Source organism: Rutidosis leptorrhynchoides, chromosome 7, assembly GCF_046630445.1.
Source record: "Rutidosis leptorrhynchoides isolate AG116_Rl617_1_P2 chromosome 7, CSIRO_AGI_Rlap_v1, whole genome shotgun sequence".
In the NCBI taxonomy this organism is placed as follows: Eukaryota; Viridiplantae; Streptophyta; class Magnoliopsida; order Asterales; family Asteraceae; genus Rutidosis; species Rutidosis leptorrhynchoides.
Genome location: NC_092339.1, coordinates 323,244,428 through 323,265,838, shown reverse-complemented (window position 1 = coordinate 323,265,838; position 21,411 = coordinate 323,244,428). Strand labels below are relative to the sequence as shown.

At 37.3% G+C, this 21,411-nt stretch overlaps 1 protein-coding gene across 1 annotated transcript; it reads right to left on the bottom strand.

Annotated features, from left to right (window-relative positions):
- Positions 1 to 12,116: 12,116 nt before the first annotated feature.
- Positions 12,117 to 13,917, bottom strand: LOC139858490 (F-box/kelch-repeat protein At3g06240-like). Its single transcript, XM_071847333.1, has 2 exons — positions 13,708 to 13,917; positions 12,117 to 13,476 (listed from the first exon to the last, which is right to left on the bottom strand). The coding sequence occupies exon 2, from the start codon at positions 13,446 to 13,448 to the stop codon at positions 12,318 to 12,320; it is 1,131 nt and encodes a 376-aa protein (XP_071703434.1). The 5' UTR covers positions 13,449 to 13,476; positions 13,708 to 13,917; the 3' UTR covers positions 12,117 to 12,317.
- Between the last annotated feature and the right edge of the window lie 7,494 nt (positions 13,918 to 21,411).

Here is a 21,411-nt window from a genome sequence, read left to right as displayed (position 1 = left end):
AGTTTAATAGATAAGAAGTTAAGTGAAGTGGCATCACCTGATGTTGATATTGGGTTCACTAATGATTGTAGGCTCGTTGATCTTCGTGGAAAGCTAAGCTTGCTATATTCTTTGAAGTGCGAGGATGAATGAGTACGTGGTTAAAGAATCTTGGACGAAGATTTTACTTAATGGATTCGATGATATTTTGATTGTTGAGTCAATAATTATGTATGACTATGGCAAGATATTGCTGGTAACGAGCAGTCAAATGTGGATATATGATTTCGAAGAAGTAACTATCTGTATAAGTGTTAATAAAAAAAGCCTGAAAGATTTCAAAGTTGATGGTACTTATGTAGAAAACCCTGCCTCGCCTAAATCTAGCTTAATCGGCTAGATATCAACATGTTCTAGTGAAGGTACATGTGCAGTTGTGAGGCTTAGTTTATATATTCATTCATGTGTGTTATACGCTAAGGTTTGCTCTATATAATTGGTTTAAGTTGAAAGATGATTGTAAACTATTTATTTGCTGCTCTGCTCAACATAACAGGCTATAGGATTTAAGAATATGATTAGCAATCGTATTTATTATATTTTTCGTTGAATATGGACCATTTATGATGGGGATCGGCGGTAATTCAAAGATATGTGGCTTATAAACTGGGATCTTAATAAGTAACCACACTAAATTATTGAGAGCTTTACCATCTCGGCCTCCATCACAGAAGAGATCACGAGGAGAAGCTTCAACCAGCAAACACACTGTTGTTGATAAAAGCATCCAAGGAAAGCGTGGGTACATTGAGAACTTGCATTTTTAACGCTTTATGTCATCACCTTTGTCTTCACACTTTCCCTATCAGACCTTACAGCCATTGTTTTCTGTTAACATGTCCAAAGACCATTTCCTACGACAAAGGGTGTTGTTGGGAATATTGTGAGAAAGATGTTTGTTATGGAAAATGTTGTGTAAAAAGTTGTGGAAAGTTGCAGGTGATGTGGCAAAATATGATTGGTAGCCGGGTGAAAAGATTTACATTGATATTAATAAAAAAGCAACAACCAATCATAATTTACCTATATTCGTTATTGTAACGATGGTTATACACGCCCAACGCCTGAAAAATATTGTCCAACAATGCCCCGAAAGTTGTTCACTTGCCATGTCACACAACGAGGAGCTTACAAGGGGATGTATTAAGAAACCCCATGATCATATCAAAATATCTTGGTCTTTTCGGTACAAACGTATAAAAGGATACAATTTGGACGCATTTTTGCAACCTTGAGTGTTGCAATTTACCCTGGGAACAGACGAAGAATCTGTTTAAAAGTATTGTCTCAAACACAAGTCCGGTTCAACCTTCAATTCTGTTAGATCGTTCTTTCTTTTCGTTCTTATTATGATTATTTATTATACGTATTTTCTATCTGATTATTACGATTATGATAATATTTATAATTGTTTCAGTTGTATATATTTTACCTACAGAAAGCTTGATATATTCTTTGAAGTGCGAGGGTGAATGAGTACGGGGTTAAAGAATCTTGGACGAAGATTTTACTTAATGGATTCGATGATATTTTGATAGTTGAGCAAATAATTTTGTATGGCAATGGAAAGATATTGCTGGTAACGAGCAATCAAATGTGGATATATGATTTCGAAGAAGGAACTATCTGTATAAGTGTTAATATTCAAAACCTGAAAGATTTTAAAGTTATTGGTACTTATGTAGAAACCCTTGTCTCGCCTAAATCCAGCTTAATAAGTTTGAAATCGACATGTTTAAGTGAAGGTATATGTGCAGAGGTGAGGCTTAGTTTATATATTCATTCATGTGTGTTATACGCTAAGGTTTGCTCTATATGCTTGGTAAAAGTTGAAAGATGATTGTAAACTATTTGATTGCTCTGCGCTACATAACAGGCCATACGATATAAGAATACGGTTAGCAATCGTATTTATTATGTTTTTCGTTGAATATGGACCATTTATGATGGGGATCGATGGTAAACTGCAAATATGTATGGCTTATAAACCAGGATCTTAATAAGTAACCTCCCTAATTTATTGAGAGCTTCACCATCTCGGCCTTCGACACAGAAGAGATCATCAGGAGAAGCTTCAACCGGCACACACACTGTTGTTGATAAAAGCGTTCAAGGAAAGCGTGGGTACATTGAGAACTTGCATTTTTAACACTTTATGCCATCACCTCTGTCTTCACACTTTCCTTATCAGACCTTACCTGCATAACCAATGTGTTCTGTTTACATGTCCTAAGACCATTTCCTAAGGTGAAGGGTGTTGTAGGGAATATTGTGAGAAAGATGTTTGTTATGGAAAATGTTGTGTAAAATGTTGTGGAAAGTTTCAGTGATGTGACAAAATATGATTGGTAACTGAGTGAAAAGAGATATATTGGGGAAGAATGTGGGTTTATGCTTAACGATGATATTAATCTTAAACCTTAACGATAAGTGTTTTGATGATGACACATGCACATAACTAGAGGTGATGGTAGACATCTTGACATAAATATCCAAGTTCACTAATCCACACTTACTCTAGAAAAAGACCAAAACCAAATAGAGCTTAAAAGGAAAACATAAGCTACATGGTTCGGTTCACGGTCGACCGTAGGTCTGACCTGGAACCTTGCACCTTGGTTTGTGAAACCAAGAGTGCACGATCGAATCCACGGTCAATCGTGAGTCGACCGTAAAAAGTTCTGTTCGAATTTTTTATCAAATTTAGTTTGACCACTTTGGGGCTTCTATAATTTATGAAACTTATTTAAACATGCTTAGAATAGTTGCCTTATTCATATAGAGTTTTGGTCACTAGAACGCTAATCTTGATTAATCACACCTAATGACACTTTAATGGCGATTTAAATTTGATTAAGGATAACACATAAGTATTACAGGAAAACATGTGTTCCTAAAATATATTTTGACATATTTAGGATGGTCACCAAGTCCCATTAGGAGATGCTCCTCCCTAATACACGTGTCGGAATATTGAGTGTACGTTTTGCTCCTTTTATTTAAATGACTTGTGTGACAAAGTGTGTTTTATACTATTTATAAAAGGTCATTAATTATCTAACATGATTTGTGAACTTTAATATGATGAATGATTGCTTTCTTGAGATGAACTTAATGTTCACATATGCTTATTTATCTATTAATGGCATTATTCTTCAATGGTTAATTAATGCATCATATTTGATCTCAAAGGCATGACATGTTAATATTGATACTTGAATTAGTTAAGTTTAATTAAATATGTTTTCTTGAGTCAAGATTAAATGTTAACACATGCATGTAAGTCTTACAAAAAGAATTTTGGAAGGTTGCTATATGTCAAAGAACAATGACATCCACTTACCACTTTGAGTGAGTAAGCTTATGACAATAGAAAACCAAGAAAATATACATCCCTCTTTGGTATTTTGTTGGAAACTTCTAAGTTATTTGTGTTTGTTAAATAGGTGTTGCCTTGGCTTATATTATGACAAAATATGTACATAACGCTTTTGGTTAACATGATCATGATGGAATGCCAAGAATAAAAGTCTTGCTCATTTAGTTAGGTGTCAAGTCACTTTCAAGGAATAAATCCAAAAGACTTCAACTATGGCTAGTAAAATGGTGTCATCAAAAGGAAGAGACAACATTTGTTTGTTTCTCTTTGGTTTCTTGGACTCTTGTCAATGGAAAATGGAGAAAACTCATCAACAGATATATTCAAGACATAAGAAGCAAGTCAAAAAATGTCATCCTTCTTACATGCTTTTGTAAGATCCATATCAAGCATTGAAGCTAAGTATCCATTCAAACACTAATGGATATAATTCAAATTGACTCCTGATCTATAAAAGCAAATGCTTGAAGACATTTGAAGATAACCCTCTCACATTCCTTTCAATTACATCAAAGATCACATAGTACTTCATATTCTTATATTTAGATATGTGATTAGCAAGAGGGATATTCTATCTTGTACTCAAGATAGATTTAGTATAAACTCTAATCTTACTTCTTATCATTAGTGAGTTTACATTGTAAGCTACTTTCTTTAAAGTAATCAAAGAAGTAGCATCTACTTTCACTTAAAATAAAACTTAGGTGATTGTAAGCTACTAACTTGGGGTAACAAGTTAGTGACATTGTTCTTGTGATAAGAACACCATTCGACTTAGTTAACCAATTTCTTTAAAGGGACTTAGGAAATTGATTGTTCTTGTGATACAATACTTATCTCATTGGAGATATGGGTGATTGAAGTAGTCTTTAATCTATCGACCGCGATATCATCTAAACCGAAAAAGTTTTAATAAATTGTTTCGGGACTATTCACCCCCCCTCTAGTTCTTACAAGATACATTAATATCAATAAAAAGCAACGGCCAATCATAGTATACCTATACTCGTTGTTGTAACCATGGTTATACGCCCAACGCCTCAAAAATTTTGTCCCACAATGCCTCGTAAGTCGTTCACTTGCCATGTCACACAATGAGGAGCTTACAACGGGTTGTATTAAGTAGTATAAGAAACCCCGTGATGTCAAAATATCTTGGTCTTTTCGGTACAAACATATATAAGGGTACAATTTGGATGCATTTGTTTACAAATGATTTGTTTAAAAATGGGTCTGTTTGGGTTATGATAAAAATAAATAAAATAAAAACTGCATACCTTTAATAGATCATAAGTCACCCAAAGTGTATTTATACTACATACAACCTCTTAACTAGTTTTTTTAAATAACATTAGAATTATATATAGAGAAACATGTTGTAGAGCAACTGAGCAAGCAATTCAAATTCAAATAATGTTCTTAATAAATAAGTTAAAAATGGACTACACAATTTACAGATCAAACAACTTTTGACAAACTGAAGGGAAAGAAGACACAATATTGTACACAACATGTTACGGTGCAAACCAAAGTCCCACATCGGTCATGGGACAAAACAAATGTATGTATATAAGTCTAAGGGGAAGTACCTCTATCACCAATTGGTTTTAGAAAAGGATGGACTCTTGGGCTTATATTGCAGGACATTGTGTTTGGGCTATACGATCCTTACAAATGGTATCAGAGCTAGGCTATAGCCCCGATGTGGTGGACAGCGCAGTAGAGCACACCCCTGAGCGCACGTAGCGACGTGGTGCACCCCTCGGTCTTGAGCAACGATGAGTGGACCCAGCTCTCGTTCGAGGGGACCCTGGCACGATGAGTTGATCCTGGAAGCCTTGTATCGAAATCTCCATGCCCTCCCACCAGGTTGAGAGTTCCGAGTTGGCGGCGGTAAAGGTTGGATCCGGACTATCGTTTGAGGGGAGGCCTAGATGGACTTAGGTTTGAGGGGAGGTTTGTAAGAGTGCAAACCAAAGTCCCACATCGGTCATGGGATAAAAACAAATGTATGTATATAAGTCTAAGGAGAAGTCCCTCTATCACCAATTGGTTTTAGAAAAGGATGGACTCTTGGGTTTATATTGCAGGACATTGTGTTTGGGCTATACGATCATTGTGTTTGGGCTATACGATCCTTACAAATTATTGTTAATGTATGTAGGCTTCGGCAGAGGCTTACTTGGTGGTTAAGTTAGGGTTTGGCCAACCCTAATTTAAATGGGTCGGGCTTAGGTTAATTAGACTAGGGTTTATCTTAATCCTTGTCTATAAATACTCTCTCATCTGTACATGCTTTGTATCACCTCCAAATTAATAATAATACTCTCTAGTTCCAAAGTGGATGTAGGTTTCACATCGAAACTGAACCACTATAATTCTCGTGTCGTTTCTTTTAATTCCTGTGTTTATATATCGACTATTATTGTGTGTGTTTGTGATTGCTTGATCGATTAGGGTTACTACTCTGATAAAAGGCAGGTTCTAGCCTTAACAACTGGTATCTAGAGCTCAGGTTTTAAACCCTAGCCGATTGCAAAAAAAAAACCAGATCAGATTGCAGCTGCTGTTCCAGATTGCAGGTTATTGCTGCTGTTTTTTTTAGGTTGTTGCTGCTGTTTTTTACAGATTAGATTGCAGGTGCTAAACCCTAGCCTTCAATCACAGCAACCCTAGCCGCCACCAGACTCTGCTTCCAGATCAACCCTAGCTGCCACCAGACTCTGTACAGATCCAGATCAACCCTAGCCGCCACCAGACTCTGCTGTTACAGATCTACTGTTACAAATCAGACTCTACTGTTACAAATCAGATTGTTGATGTCCTCAGATCCAATAAATTTTTTACAATGGCAGAAGAAGGAAGGATCCAAATCGACAAGTTTGATGAGCAAGATTTTAGGTGGTGGAAGATGCAGGTTGAAGATTTGCTATGTCAGAAGGATCTGATAGATGCTTTGAGTGAGAATAAACCAAAAAAAATTGAAAGACGACGAATGGAAGACGCTTGACAGGAAAGCCCTAGCTGTTGTCAGGCTCACACTGACAAAAAGTGTTGCCTTTAACATTGTGAATGAAACCGCGACACGTGGTTTGATGAAGACCTTAGCAAATATGTATGAGAAGCCGTCTGCTTCTAATAAGGTGTTTTTGATCAGACAGTTGGTGAACACCAGGTTGAAAGAAGGTGCTTCAGTAACAAACCTTGTTAATAACTTCAACAATATTATCTCTCGGTTACTGTCAGTTGATATCAAGTTCGATGACGAAGTTAAAGCTCTGCTATTATTATCTTCATTACCTGAAAGCTGGTCAGGTTCAGTCACAGCTATCAGTGGATCCACAGAGTCCTCAAAGCTCAAGTTTGAGGGCATTCGTGATTTTATTCTTGGAGAAGATATAAGAAGAAAGAGCTCAGGAGAACCATCAGGAAACTTAAACTTGCTGAGCACAGAAGAGAGGGGTAGGAGAAAAGGCAGAAGTAACACCACCAGGGGCAGGTCAAAGTCAAGAAGGAGGAGTCTGTCGAGAACAAGGAATGATATTAAATGTTGGAATTGTCAGGAGACTGGGCACTTCCGAAACCAGTGCACTAAGCCAGTAACATCATCAAAACCAAGGGAAGTTAATGTTGCAGCTGCAACAGATGATTATGATAACGTCCTTGTTTGCTGCATTGAGAATACAATTGATGCGTGGGTTATGGATTCAGGAGCATCGTTTCATGCTACCCCAAGTCCACATTTGATGAAGAATCTACGAACAGGTAATCTTGGTAAAGTTCGTTTGGCTAATGATCATTGTCTTGATATTACAGGGATTGGAGATTTAGAGCTGAAGACCTCTTTGGGCATTAATTGGACCTTGGAAAATGTCCGAGTTATTCCTGGCCTAAAGAAGAAACTAATCTCTGTTGGACAACTTGATGATCAAGGATACAGTGTGCTATTTGGTGAAGGTAAGTGGAAAGTAATAAAGGGGAACTTAGTAATAGCCAAGGGTAAGAAGAGAGGCACTCTTTGGATGGTAGAAGTTCCAGCTAATGAAGTACATGCAGTTTCCAATGATCGAAGCTTAACCAGTCAGTGGCACCAACGTTTAGGTCACATGAGTGACAAAGGAATGAAAATGCTAGTGTCTAATGGTAAAATTCCTGGTCTAAAGAGAGTTGAATCGAATTTTTGCGAGTCATGTGTTCTAGGAAAGAAGAAGGTCACATTTGCAAAAGCAGGCAGAACATTAAAGGCTCAGAAGTTGGAGCTAGTACACACGGATGTGTTCGGGCCTACTCCTGTTTCTTCATTGGGAGGAGCACACTATTATGTTACTTTCATCGATGATTCAACATGCAAGGTATGGGTTTACTTTCTTAATAATAAATCTGATGTATTTGAAGCTTTTAAGAAATGGAAATCTGCTGTTGAATTATCTTCTGATTTGAAGGTAAAATGCTTGAAGTCGGATAATGGAGGAGAATACATCAGCACCGAATTCGTTAACTATTGTACTGATCATGGCATTCGGATGATCAAGACGGTTTCAGGTACTCCACAACAAAACGGAGTTGCAGAAAGAATGAATCGTACTTTAAATGAGAGAGCACATAGCATGAGACTTAATTGTGGGCTACCAAAGACTTTATGGGCTGATGCAGTAAGCACTGCCGCTTATTTGATCAACCGTTCTCCATCAGCTCCACTTGATTTCAAAATTCCCGAAGAAGAATGGAGAGGTAAAGCAATCAGTTATGAGCATCTAAAAATCTTTGGGTGCAGTGCATATGATATTAATAAAGATGGTGACAAACTTGATGCAAAAGCAAAGAAGTACGTGTTCATTAGTTATGGGGGAGATGACATGGGTTACAGGTTATGGGATAACAAGGGAAAACATGTTATCAGAAGTAAACATGTCACCTTCAATGAAGCAGAATTGTACAAGGATTTCAACTCAACACCAAAAGAAAAAGAATCAGTTGAATTTGAGGTTGACACAGAGACAACTAGAGAAGATGAAAGGGAAACTCCAAAGTATGAAACTGAAGTTCCAGTGGGAGTTCCTAACAGTGAAAGCTCGGAGTCTGATCACGAGCAGACTTCAGATAGTGGGAGCTCAGATTCTGATGATGAGCAGCCCCCACAGCCCCCATCACAATCTGACCAGTCAAATTGGGTCAGGAGATCTACACGAGTCACAAGACAGCCAGAGAGGTTTAGTCCAACAGTTAACTATCTTCTTTTGACAGAAAATGGGGAACCAAAAAGTTATTCTGAGGTAATGAAGGTGAAAGATTCGTTCCAGTGGGAGCAGGCTATGAAAAGCGAGATGGAATCTTTATTGAAAAATCAAACTTGGAAGTTGACCAAGTTACCACCAGGAAAAAGGGTCTTACAGAATAAATGATTTTCGGAGTCAAAGATGAAGGGGATGGTTCTAAACGATACAAAGCAAGATTAGTTGTCAAAGGATTTCAACAAAAGAAAGGAGTCGACTATGCTGAAATCTTTTCTCCAGTAGTGAAGATGACGACTATCAGATTGGTTCTAAGTATGGTTGCAACTGAGAAGTTACACTTAGAACAGTTGGATGTTATTGGATGTTAAAACAGCCTTCCTGCATGGCGACATTGAAGAAGACATTTACATGTCTCAACCAGAGGGGTTTCGTGTCAAAGGAAATGAGAGTCTTGTGTGTAATCTAAAGAGAAGCTTGTATGGTTTGAAACAAGCTCCCAGACAGTGGTACTTGAAATTTGATAATTTCATGGAGAAGACAGGATTCGTGAGAAGTTCTACAGATCATTGCTGTTATTTGAAGAAGTTCAAGAGCTCCTATATTATATTGCTTCTTTATGTCGATGATATGTTAATTGCAGGTTCTGATATGGTTGAAATACGCAATTTGAAGAAGCAATTATCTAGAGAATTTGAAATGAAGGATCTCGGGCAAGCTAAGCAGATTCTCGGTATGAGTATATGCAGGAATAAAGATGGGTCAGTTTCTTTTTCTCAAGAAAAGTATATTCGGAAGGTTCTTGAAAAGTTCAGAATGAATGGTGAGTCTACAAAGCCAAGAAACACACCGTTGGGAAGTCATCTAAAGCTTTCTAAACATCAGTCTCCTAAAACTGAAGTAGAAAAAGCAGAAATGGCTAAAGTTCCTTATGCATCCGCAGTGGGTAGTCTAATGTAAGCTATAGTGTGTACAAGACCTGATATAGCACATGCAGTTGGGATGGTTAGTCGCTTTATGTCAGCTCCGGGGAAAGAACATTGGGAAGCAGTGAAGTGGATACTGCGGTATTTAAAGGGTACTCCCAAAGTTGGGTTATGTTTCAAGGGCAGGGATACTACTCTTAGGGGTTATTCTGATGCAGATCTGGGTAGATGCAATAATACCTTCAACAGCACCACCGGGTATGTATTCACTATAGGAGGAACAGCAGTGAGTTGGATGTCTAGGCTTCAAAAGAGCGTGGCTCTATCTACTACTGAAGCAGAATACATGGCTTTGACTGAAGCCAGTAAAGAACTAGTATGGTTGAAGACATTCGTGAAAGAACTGGGTAGCAAACAGACATAATTTGTCTTATATTGTGATAATGAAAGCGCAATCAAGTTAGCGAAGAATCCAGTCTATCATGCTAAGACGAAGCACATTGGCATGAAGTATCACTTTATCAGAGAACGGATAAGCAATGGAACATTTAATCTGGAGAGCATTCCAGGTTCAAAGAATCCAGCAGATATGTTCACCAAACCAGTAACGCTGGATAAGTTGAAGCTGTGCATAGCTTCAACTGGCCTTCAGCAACATTGAAGAGAAGGCAGGAACTAGAGAGAGAAGAGATGAGCTGAGTCTTGCAAAGCAGAAGTACAAGAGTGCAGATCGATGTTATTCGAAGCCTCCAAGTGGGAGATTGTTAATGTATGTAGGCTTCGGCAGAGGCTTACTTGGTGGTTAAGTTAGGGTTTGGCCAACCCTAATTTAAATGGGTCGGGCTAAGGTTAATTAGATTAGGGTTTGTCTTAATCTTTGTCTATAAATACTCTCTCATATGTACATGCTTTGTATCACCTCCAAATTAATAATAATACTCTCTAGTTCCAAAGTGGATGTAGGTTTCACATCGAAACTGAACCACTATAATTCTCGTGTCGTTTCTTTTAATTCCTGTGTTTATATCTCGACTATTATTGTGTGTGTTTGTGATTGCTTGATCGATTAAGGTTACTACTCTGATAAAAGGCAGGTTCTAGCCTTAACACAACATACTCATATTTGCAAAGAATAGTGTCAATCTTTTTTGTGGTTTTGCAGTACTCTGCATTGACCATTTGACCTGGCAGCTAATATATTCACCTAGAGCGTATGTTACGAGATTCGAATGAGAGGGCATGAAAAAAATTAAGAAATGAAAAGGATATATATTTTAGATAGATCTAATCCAAATATGCACCTCACAATACACCCGCTATCAAACACGCAAGAAACATGAATGTGTTTATCAGTTGAACTATATTAGACTAACCACGGACAGAAAGTATGCAGCTTGTGAAGATACTGGAGACATGAAAACTACAGCTCTATAAAAATAACAATGTCGATACATGAAAACTAACTACAGATCCATAAAGAAATTATCAAGAAAACTAGGTGAGTACCTAATACCTAAGTTTTTATTCGATGGTTATTTTGCTAACCAGATATTTCAAGTTTTCATGGGATTGAGATTCTAGTTTTCATAAAAATTGTCTCCTAAAACATATTCAATTCTACATTTGATCAAGAATTGAGCTGCAACTAAGCCTTTTTTACAAGTACTATTTTCATCTCCATCAACTATAACATATTCAATTCTACAGTTAATCAAGAATTGAGTTGCAACTAAGCCTTGATCAAGAATTGAGTTGCAACTAAGCCTTTCTACAAGTAAGTACTGCCTTCAACGAAGAACAGAAAGGTCACGATTACCATCATGTCCATGATAGTGACATCATTCTGTGATGGTGTTTTGAGTGTTTCAATGACTTTCTCGTCTGCTAAACTAAATGTGTCCAAGTACTTTTTTTCCCCTAAGGCTATAGCATGCACATGTATACTAGGAGGAGCATGAGAGATAATGTAGTACCAACGTTGTAATAATCAGTTAATTAATCATAACGTAACACAAACAGCTATCTTCAATCAAACTCATAACCCTCTAACTTATATTTGCAATCTGGCAATTCCATTAATTTCTAGTTGTAAGGTTCCAAACCAAGAGTGTATCAGGCACATAACGATAATCAAAGCAGACACCAAAAAGAGTCCATTGCAAAAACCAATTATAAAGAGTTCATCATAAGGCAATTTGAGCGGATGTCAGTTGCCAACGAATACATAAAAACTAGGCCTTTTACAAATCTTGGGCCCAACGCAATGGCCCAGCTTGAACTCCCCAAAGGCCAGGTCCAGCATACAATATACATGTTTTATAATTAGCAATACACATTTGACAATTAGTTGTACGATTTGAGTCATGAATTGTACGGGTTTGAGACACTAGTGGGTGCTACAGCAGCTTATGTATCTTTTATCAACAATTTGTTGCAATTCAATTTTTTTTTTTTTTTTTTTTTTTTTTAAAGCAAGAGTTGCAATTCAAATTTGCTACAACATTAGAGGCTAGAACTAAGAAGTAGCATATATAAAGCTAAATAAACATTAAACACCAAAGTGATGCTTACAATTGGTGTATCTCACAAACAGAAATGTCATACATGCTCTCATAAAGACCGTATCGAGTTAACCACAGAAACATATTAGAAATCTAGTGATCGATTACATCGAGAATATAAACCAAGACTTACTTGTACACATGCATAGATATGCACGCCTTCACTTGAACTTGTAGATTTCTAATTGACTCTGTTGAATATTGGCGAAACAAGGCTTTCGACACATACACATGAAAAATGAGTATCAGCCCTCGGATATCTATACCCAGAAGTATCTATACGTTTTGATAATCTTCCATCTTCAATGTCAAACAGTAGCATTTCATTGTCGCAAACGAGCACAAGTTTCCCATTGCCATAGAAAACGAATCGTATATCAAACATATGAATTTGTTCGAGTCCATAAAGTTTTATCTTAGTCCAAGATCCTTTTACCCCATATTCATTCATCAACCAAACTTCACCCTCATATAACAAGAATATCGCAAGCTTTTCATCAACAACAACAACTCTGCAAGTTTTATAGAAGATATCAAGATCATTACCATTACTCAACGTAGGTGATGGCACTTCACTGAAATTCTCATCTGCCAAATTAAACGCAACGATTACTTTTGTTTGATCAGGAACATTATAAGCTACCCAATGAAAGGACCCGTTAACTAAAGCTTTAGATCTTATACGAGGCCAGTGATATTTATCAGGAAAATCAATCACCCGCGTCCAAGTATTTCTTCTAAGGCTATAAACATGCACACACATAATAAGATCATCATCAGTCGGATTCTGAAATCGATTGATGGTAACAACCTTGTAATCATCAGTTACAGAATCATAACCCAGATCGCGCATGATAAAATATACAAATCTATGCCCTTCGATTTTAAAATCACAATCTGGCAATTCCACGAATTCTCTTGTTGTTGGGTTTGAAATAATGAGTGTCTCGTGACCCGAACAAAGGCGAAAAGCAGACAACAAAACAAGGCCATTGCAAGAACCATGAATTCTCTTGTTGTTATGGAACTGTAACTGGAACTTTGTTGGTACAGATTCTTCTTCTTCTTCTTTGTTTGCTTCTGCATGATAATGAAACGGAATGAAATTAATCTCGTTACTGCTCGACAAACGAAAGAAGAGGTAGTTTCGGTTGAGGGTGTTTTGATGGGTTTTGATGAATTCAGGTGATGAAAGTGGAGATAACCACTCTTTTGATACACTCCTGAAACGACCAACAGATTTGGAAGGAAGACGATAAAGGATCTCAGTGATTAACTCAGATGGAATACTAATAATGCCTTTATGCGCCATTTTTTAAGCTTCAATAACTAAGTTCAGACTGCAGGGGAAAAAAAAAGCAGAGCAAAACATTAAACTCATGATTATTACTAACAGAGAGAGAATCTTAGTATGCACATCTTTAATTTAACAACCTAAACATCAAATCCACAAAGTAACAGACGATTTTAGTATGCGCATATTCAATTTAACCTACAACGAAATTAAACCCTACTCTAAATATAATTTTCCGTTTGCTAATAATGTGTTAAACGAAAAGCAACTTTCTCACCTTCAAAACAAAGAAGATAGAGATATATCGCCGGCAATAGATGAAATTGCGATTGTAGTATGAATTAGGGCGGACACAAAACACTAGATAGTCGGTAAATAGATCAACGGGAATAAAAGGCTGCCGAAGATAACACTCTGTACTTCCAACTTTCAACTTCCTTTCACCTCCACTGGGTCCATTCTTTCGGTTGTAGGTGATGAACTGATAATGATATTTAGCCTTTTCTTTTCTTTTTCTTCCCGAGTTTTAGTTTTATTTTCTAACAGGAAAAATGGATAACAAAAGGAAAAGACAAAATTGCCAAATTCGTCCTCGAATTTGTTCATTTTAGCCCAAATAGTCCCTTCTAATTATTTACTGCAATAATAGTCCTTATTTTCATTTTGGAGTCTCAAAATAGTCCCTAACCCTAGCTGCGTTAAACGTCTGTTAAGTGTGAATAAATATTCAATTGAGCTTTAAACTTTGGAGCTGAGTGCGTAGAAATTTCCAACTATGTGGGTCAGTGGGTGATAAACTTAGCATCCTTAATATCAACGTATATGGCCTTCTAATCTTCTATAGCACATAAAAGATATGTTTTAGCAGTATTTATTTGGCATGATAGTTTATACGGCTGTAACGTCATTAAAAAAAAATATTATAATAATTTAGGTATTAGCAGGTATTAGATGAAGAGTGGCGTGTTATATAAGAAATCCAAGATCTCGGTACTGACAATTACTGCACCGCCGTCGCAAAAATTGACCACATCATCTCCACCACTGTCACGTCACCGGACACCGCTCGTCGCCTGTTGTACCGTCGTCGTCGTTTATTCCCGACGTCTACGCTGCCACGTGTCTTACCGCACCCGACGCTGTCGGCGATTGTGAGATTATCTGGTGGAAATGTCGAACCGGCGCATCATCATTGTTATGGTCATGACGTCACGGTGATGGAAGGGAGAAAAATTGTGAGGAATTTGAGTGAAAAAGAGAGATATGAATCGGGTGTTGGTGATTTTTTGTATACACTTGTGGTGATGTTAATAAGGTAAGTATTATGAAGATACTGAGTTTTCTATAAGGTGGGATGGTGGTTGAGATATTGAGTTGGACTGATTCTGTTGGTGCCAATTCTTTAGACCGAATGTTTTGTTGATTTTATATTTTCACAAATGGAAACAGAGGGAAGGATATAAGTACGATTATACATGATTTGTGACTATTGGGTTGCATATACAAAGTAATTGCAACTCTGAATTAGAAAAGGATAAATAAATAACCATGTGCTATACATGTGCCTATTCAAATAAGAGACGTTTAACGCAGTTAGATTCGGGGACTATTTTGGGACTTCAAAATACAAAGAAGGACTGTTATAGCAGTAAATAATTGAGAGGGACTATTTAGGCTAAAATGAACGAATACAGGGACGAATTTGGCAATTTTTTCAAAGGAAAAGTAAAAAATGAAAATTAATTAAAATTAAATCAAGTCAAAATTAAAATAGATAATAAAATCTAGTTGTGCTATAATTAATAATTTATTTGTACCCACCACCTAAATCGTTTGCAAGGAATCGGGGTTCATTTTATTTTGAGGGAGTTTTTAATTTAGTAAATATGAATATAAAGTCGTTGATTATTAATTATGTTATTGCACATGAGAATAAAATTGTTCTTTCAAATGTAAATATTACATTTGAGTTTTTTTCAAGTTTGAAAAGCAATCAAAGAATTAATATTATGATTTTTTTTTGACGACGATTTTTATGGTTGTCATTAAAGTGAATAAACAGATATTGTAAATTTGAATAGTCGTCATTAATAAGTCACTATTAATCGTGATAGAAGGGTTTTTGGTTTTTTTCACCCTGTTTTGTGGTCTTGCGTCTATTTAAATAAATAATAAATAATACAATAGGTTTATGCATGTTAACGATGAAACAACCCAACCCGTTAATTAAACGCAAAACTTTTTTTTAAGGAGGCTGACCACCTCTGACAGCTATAACCCGCTGCGCGCCTGACTAAGCCGCGGCGCGGCTTATCATTGTTGTTGAAGGTCAGTGTCTTACATAGCCTCGGGTCCCAATTTGTTCTTTAGCCCGCGGCGCGCCTCAGTAGGCCGTGGCGCGGCTTAGGCCTTGGCCTGATGCTGATTTCCCTTTTAATACATAAGTCCCCAATTTTAACAACCACAAACGCCAATTGTCCCTAAGACAAGTTTAACGACATAATACATAATTTAAGTCACTTTAAATCAACGACACGGGTACAACGACCCCGGGAACACAATGACCTGTTTTAACATGACCCAAAAGACACTTTCGACCCAAAGTGTTTAAACTCTACATAAAACCGAGCATGGTGATCGGGATCGCAATACCCAATCCTAAGTCCAATCTGGAAGCAAGTCTTCTAAAGCATAAACGGTAGTCCACTAATCCCCACGCTTACCCTTGCCACGTCCGCCTTGCAAATCTATAAAAATATAAACAACGAGAGTAAGCTACTTGCTTAGTGAGTGCAACGATATTATATACATACATATGCATAAAATGAACACGGATCACAACACAAGTAATAAACACATACCGCAATCCAAGTATAACTAAGCAAAGTCATACATAACGTACCACCAAGCCAAAACTGCAAGATTAGCTACAACACAACAATATATATACATAGATATATGCGTCAACCCAAACCCCGAGGTTAACCCCTTAACCTCAAACTCATGAAGGTTGGCCGAAAACGCACGCGCCCTAGTGAATCCGAAAACTCACGCGATTCACTACCTTCACCACAACGACAATCGAGGTTGGCCGAAAACTCACGCGCTCCGGTGTATCCAAAAACTCACGCGATACACTACCCCAATCCATACGACAATAAGGTTGGCCGAAAACTCACGCGCCCTAGTGAATCCGAAAACTCACGCGATTCACTACCTTGAGTCAAAACTACAACAACAACAACAACAACAATGGGGTTAACCTATCACCGCTAAGATGATAACATCTCGCGGAATTTCCACATTCCACAACACACACGACCGGTCTCGACGTTGGTCATACTCAACAATTCTCTGCGGACTCACAACAAAGTACTCGAACCTCGACCCTTCAAATCAGTCAAACGTTAACACACACTTCCTGGTGACACTTTCTGGTGACACTTTCTGATGACACTTATGGTGTATTAAAATTCAGGGTGTTACAAACGATAACTCTAATTCGCTAAAGTGTCTTTCATGAATGATGTTTTCAAATGGTGTATGTTTGGTACCTAATGATGATCCAAATACTTTAACAACTACATGTGGAGTCAACGACGGAGCTTCATTGGTGTAGAAGGGAACCATGGTCCCCCAAATGATTTTGTTCTTAGTAACAATTACTTTAGTTTTAGAGATTGATAGATGAGACAAGTTGTACTCTCGGACCTTAAATAAAAGTTAGAACTTGGGTCGTCGGTTTTTTTTAATTATAAATTTATTGGGCTTCTAATTATTTTCCATAATTCACATCTTATCCCTTTTCAACTTACATTGAATGTATTATTCACTAAAATTTTATATTATTTGTGTATTACAGAGTATTTACTAAAAGAGACTACATGCTTTGCTTGAATTATTTTGGACCCCTCAACGTTAGTATTCAAACTCCGTCACTGTCGTGGAGTCGTGGAGATGAGGAAGATGAATCTGGAGGTGGTGTTGAATTTCGTTTTTGGTTATTTGCAGCTTTTATGAAAAAAATTCTTATTTAATAAAAACTTCGTTTAGTTAAAAGAGCTAAAAGCTTTTACGAAGAGAAAAGTTAAAAGCTAATAAAACTAGCTTTTAAACGAAGAGAAAAGGCCAAAGGCAACAAAACTAGCTTTGAGGAAATACTCGTAGTTGTTTTGGTCATTTTACTATTTATTTAAACATTTAAAACTACTTTGTCAATGCCCTAAATATATATAAAAAGCTAACAGCTACCAACTTAAATATATATAAAAAGCTAACAGCTACCAACTTCAATCTACAAGTTAACAGTGTTGAAATAAAAAAAGGTGATGGAGTAGATGAAGTGTGGAGTTGATAAACTAAATCAACACAATTGATGCCAAAATATTATGAAGACTTATGGTTCACTAACTATACATAATCTCATTCTCTTCAAGTATAAATAGAGAGCAATGGAAGCACATTCAAATCATCCCAAAAACATTCAATCTTCTTTCTCATATCTTCTTGTGTTCTAATAGTATAATAGAGAGTTTGTAAGATTAATCTCCTAATTACAAGAGATATAAAGATTAGTGATTATCCTTGTAATTAGAGAGAAGTGTAATTCCTATTATTCATATTAGTGAAACGTTTCTTTCCTTGCCCGTGGTTTTTACCCTATTGGGGTTTTCCACGTTAAATCTTGGTGTTCCTTTATTGTCATTATTTCAAGTATTACTAGCGGTTTGTTATAATTCGGTGTCACTTTTCTCAACAAGTGGTATTAGAGCTAAGATCTAATATCTAGTGTGTATTAATCTAGTTATAGTATGCTCTGTGATTGCCACGGGAGTGGATCGTCCATATCAGAAAATAAGTAAGATTATTTTCACTCGGTAAAAGTCCTTGGGTGTTATTTCAAGAAAAATAGTATTGTCGAAAAGAAGATTGTAATTATAGCAATGTCTACGAAATTTGAAGTTGAAAAGTTCAACGGGAGTAACTTCTCGTTATGGAAACTAAAGATGAAAGCTATCCTGAGAAAGGATAAGTGTTTAGCGGCATCAGTCAACGGCCATCCGAGTTAACTGATGAAAAATGGAAAGAGATGGACTACCAGGCTATCGCAAATCTTCATCTGGCACTAGCAAATGGCGTTTTGTCTAGCATAGAGGAAAAGAAGACAGCGAAAGAGATTTGGGATCACCTCGTAAAATTGTACGAGACCAAATCACTCCACAACAAGATATTCCTTAAAAGGAAACTTTATGCGCTACGCATGAATGAATCTATTTCAGTTAATGAGCACATTAATTCTTTGTATACTCTATTTTTTCAACTCGGTTCATTAAGTTGCAATATAGAGCCAAAAGAACGTGTTGAACTTTTACTTCAGAGTCTACCTGACTCGCTCGTATGATCAACTCATTATTAACTTAACCAATAATGTTCTCTCGGAGTATCTAGTCTATGATGAAGTTGCGGCTGCTACTCTAGAAGAAGAAAATCGGCGCAATAACAAGGAGGACAAACAGGCTGGTTCACGACAAGTGGAGGCCTTGGTGATGTCAGGAGAGAGATCAACGGAACGTGGCCCAAGTGTGAGTCACAATCATGGTAAACCGAAGTCTAAAAAGAAGAAGACCTATACATGCTACAATTGTGGCAAGAAAGGTCAACTGAAGAAGGATTGTCGGAGTTTAAATAACTCAAATCCTCAAGAAAATATTGCAAGCACTTCAGATGATGGGACTGCTTTAGTTAGTGAGGCAGTGGTAGCAAAAGAAGGCAGAAAGACATATGTTGATGTATGGTTATTTGACTCAGGAGCTACTTTTCACATGACCCCTAGAAGAGAATGGTTTAAACAATATGAACGTATCTCAGGAGGATCTGTATACAGTTGTAATGATCATGAACTAAAGATTATTGGAATTGGAGATATCATTTTGAAGATGCATGATGGTACAGTTCGTACTATTCAAGGTGTGCGACACGTAGAGGGTTTGAAGAAGAACTTATTGTCTTTAGGACAATTGGATGATCTTGGTTGTAAGATGGTGATACATGAGAAGATCATGATTATCAATAAAGGCGCGGTTGTACTTATGAAAGGAGAAAAGGCGGGTGCTAATTTATATATTCTGAAAGGTGAGACGGTACGGGAAGCGGAAGCATCCATTGCTTCGAATAGTTCAAGTGATAAAGTTGCTATGACATGGCATCAAAAGCTTGGACACATGTCTGAACAAGGTATGAAGATTCTTGTTGAAAGAAATCTTATTCCTGGTCTTACAAAGGTATCACTACCTTTCTGTGAGCATTGTGTAATCAGCAAGCAGCATTGCCTGAAGTTTAACACATCAAATTCTAGAAGTAAATTGATTCTAGAATTGGTTCACTCTGATATGTGGCAAGCACCAGTTCAATCCCTAGGAGGAGCAAAGTATTTTATATCATTTATTGATGACTACACTAGGAGATGTTGGGTGTACCAAATCAAGAGGAAAGCAGATGTGTTTGAAGTTTTCAAAGCGCGGGTTGAACTTGAATCTGGTAAAAAGATCAAGTGTTTAAGGACTGACAATGAAGGAGAATACACTGGTGATGAATTTGATAAGTTCTGCAAACAAGAAGGTATCAAAAGACAGTTCATGATGGCATACACTCCTCAACAAAATGGAGTGGTAGAGCGGATGAACAGAACCTTGCTAGATAGAACAAAGGTACAAGGGCGATGTTGGCAACTGCAAGCTTGGGGAAATCATTCTGGGCAGAAGCAGTTAATAATGCCTGTTACGTGATAAATCGGTCACCATCAACTGCAATTGAGTTGAAATCACCGATGGAGATGTGGACTGGCACCTTCATATATTTGGAAGTCCTGTGTACGCAATGTACAATTCTCAAGAAACGACAAAGTTGGATCCAAAATCAAGAAAGTGTTTGTTCTTGGGGTATGTTGATGGAGTTAAGGGGTATCGCTTGTGGGACCCCACTGCCCACAAAGTAGTCATCAGCAGAGATGTTATCTTTACGAAAGACAAAGATCTTGAAGATGTTAGCACTTCAAAAGAAACTACACCGATACAGGTTGGAAATGAATTTCATAAAGATTCTTCTGAAGCAGTACCAGAGCACGATGAAAATCAAGTAGTCGTTGATGAAGCTCCAGCGACTCGTATTTCTAATCGGGAACGAAAACGTCCAGGGTGGCACTCGAATTATATTATGGAAAGCAATGTTGCATATTGTCTTCTAACAGAGGTAGGAGAGCCAACAACTTTTCGCGAGGCACTGAATCATTCAGATGCATCTCAGTGGATGACAGCTATGCAGGAAGAAATTGAAGCTCTTCATAAAAATAAAACATGGGAACTTGTGCCATTGTCGAAAGGTAGAAAACCTATTGGAAATAAATGGGTGTATAAGATCAAGCGAAATGGCGATGATCAAGTGGAGCGGTATCGTGCAAGACTGGTGGTTAAAGGATATGCTCAGAAAGAAGGTACGGACTTTAATGAAATATTTTCTCCCGTGGTTCGACTTACAACAATTCGAGTAGTTCTAGCGATGTGTGCTACATTTGATTTGCATCTAGAGCAGCTAGATGTGAAAACTGCATTTCTTCATGGAAATCTTGAAGAAGAAATTTATATGCTTCAACCAAAAGGTTTTGAACTACATGGAAAAAAGAACTTGGTTTGCAGGTTAAAGAAATCACTGTATGGTCTCAAACAGGCGCCGAGATGTTGGTACAAGAGATTTGATTCTTTCATAACGAGCCTTGAATATAACAGACTTTATGCAGACCCTTGTGCATATTTCAAGAGGTTTGGGGACAATGATTTTGTCATTTTGCTGTTATATGTAGACGACATGTTGGTTGCAGGCCCCAACAAAGATCGTATTAATAAGCCGAAGGCTCAATTGGCTAGGGAGTTTGAAATGAAAGACTTGGGTGCCGCAAAGAAGATTCTAGGGATGCAAATTCACCGAG

What these genes read in the sequence shown, in the direction of transcription:
- LOC139858490 (XM_071847333.1), bottom strand. Translation starts at nt 13,448, where the DNA reads ATGGCGCATAAAGGCATTATTAGTATTCCATCTGAGTTAATCACTGAG.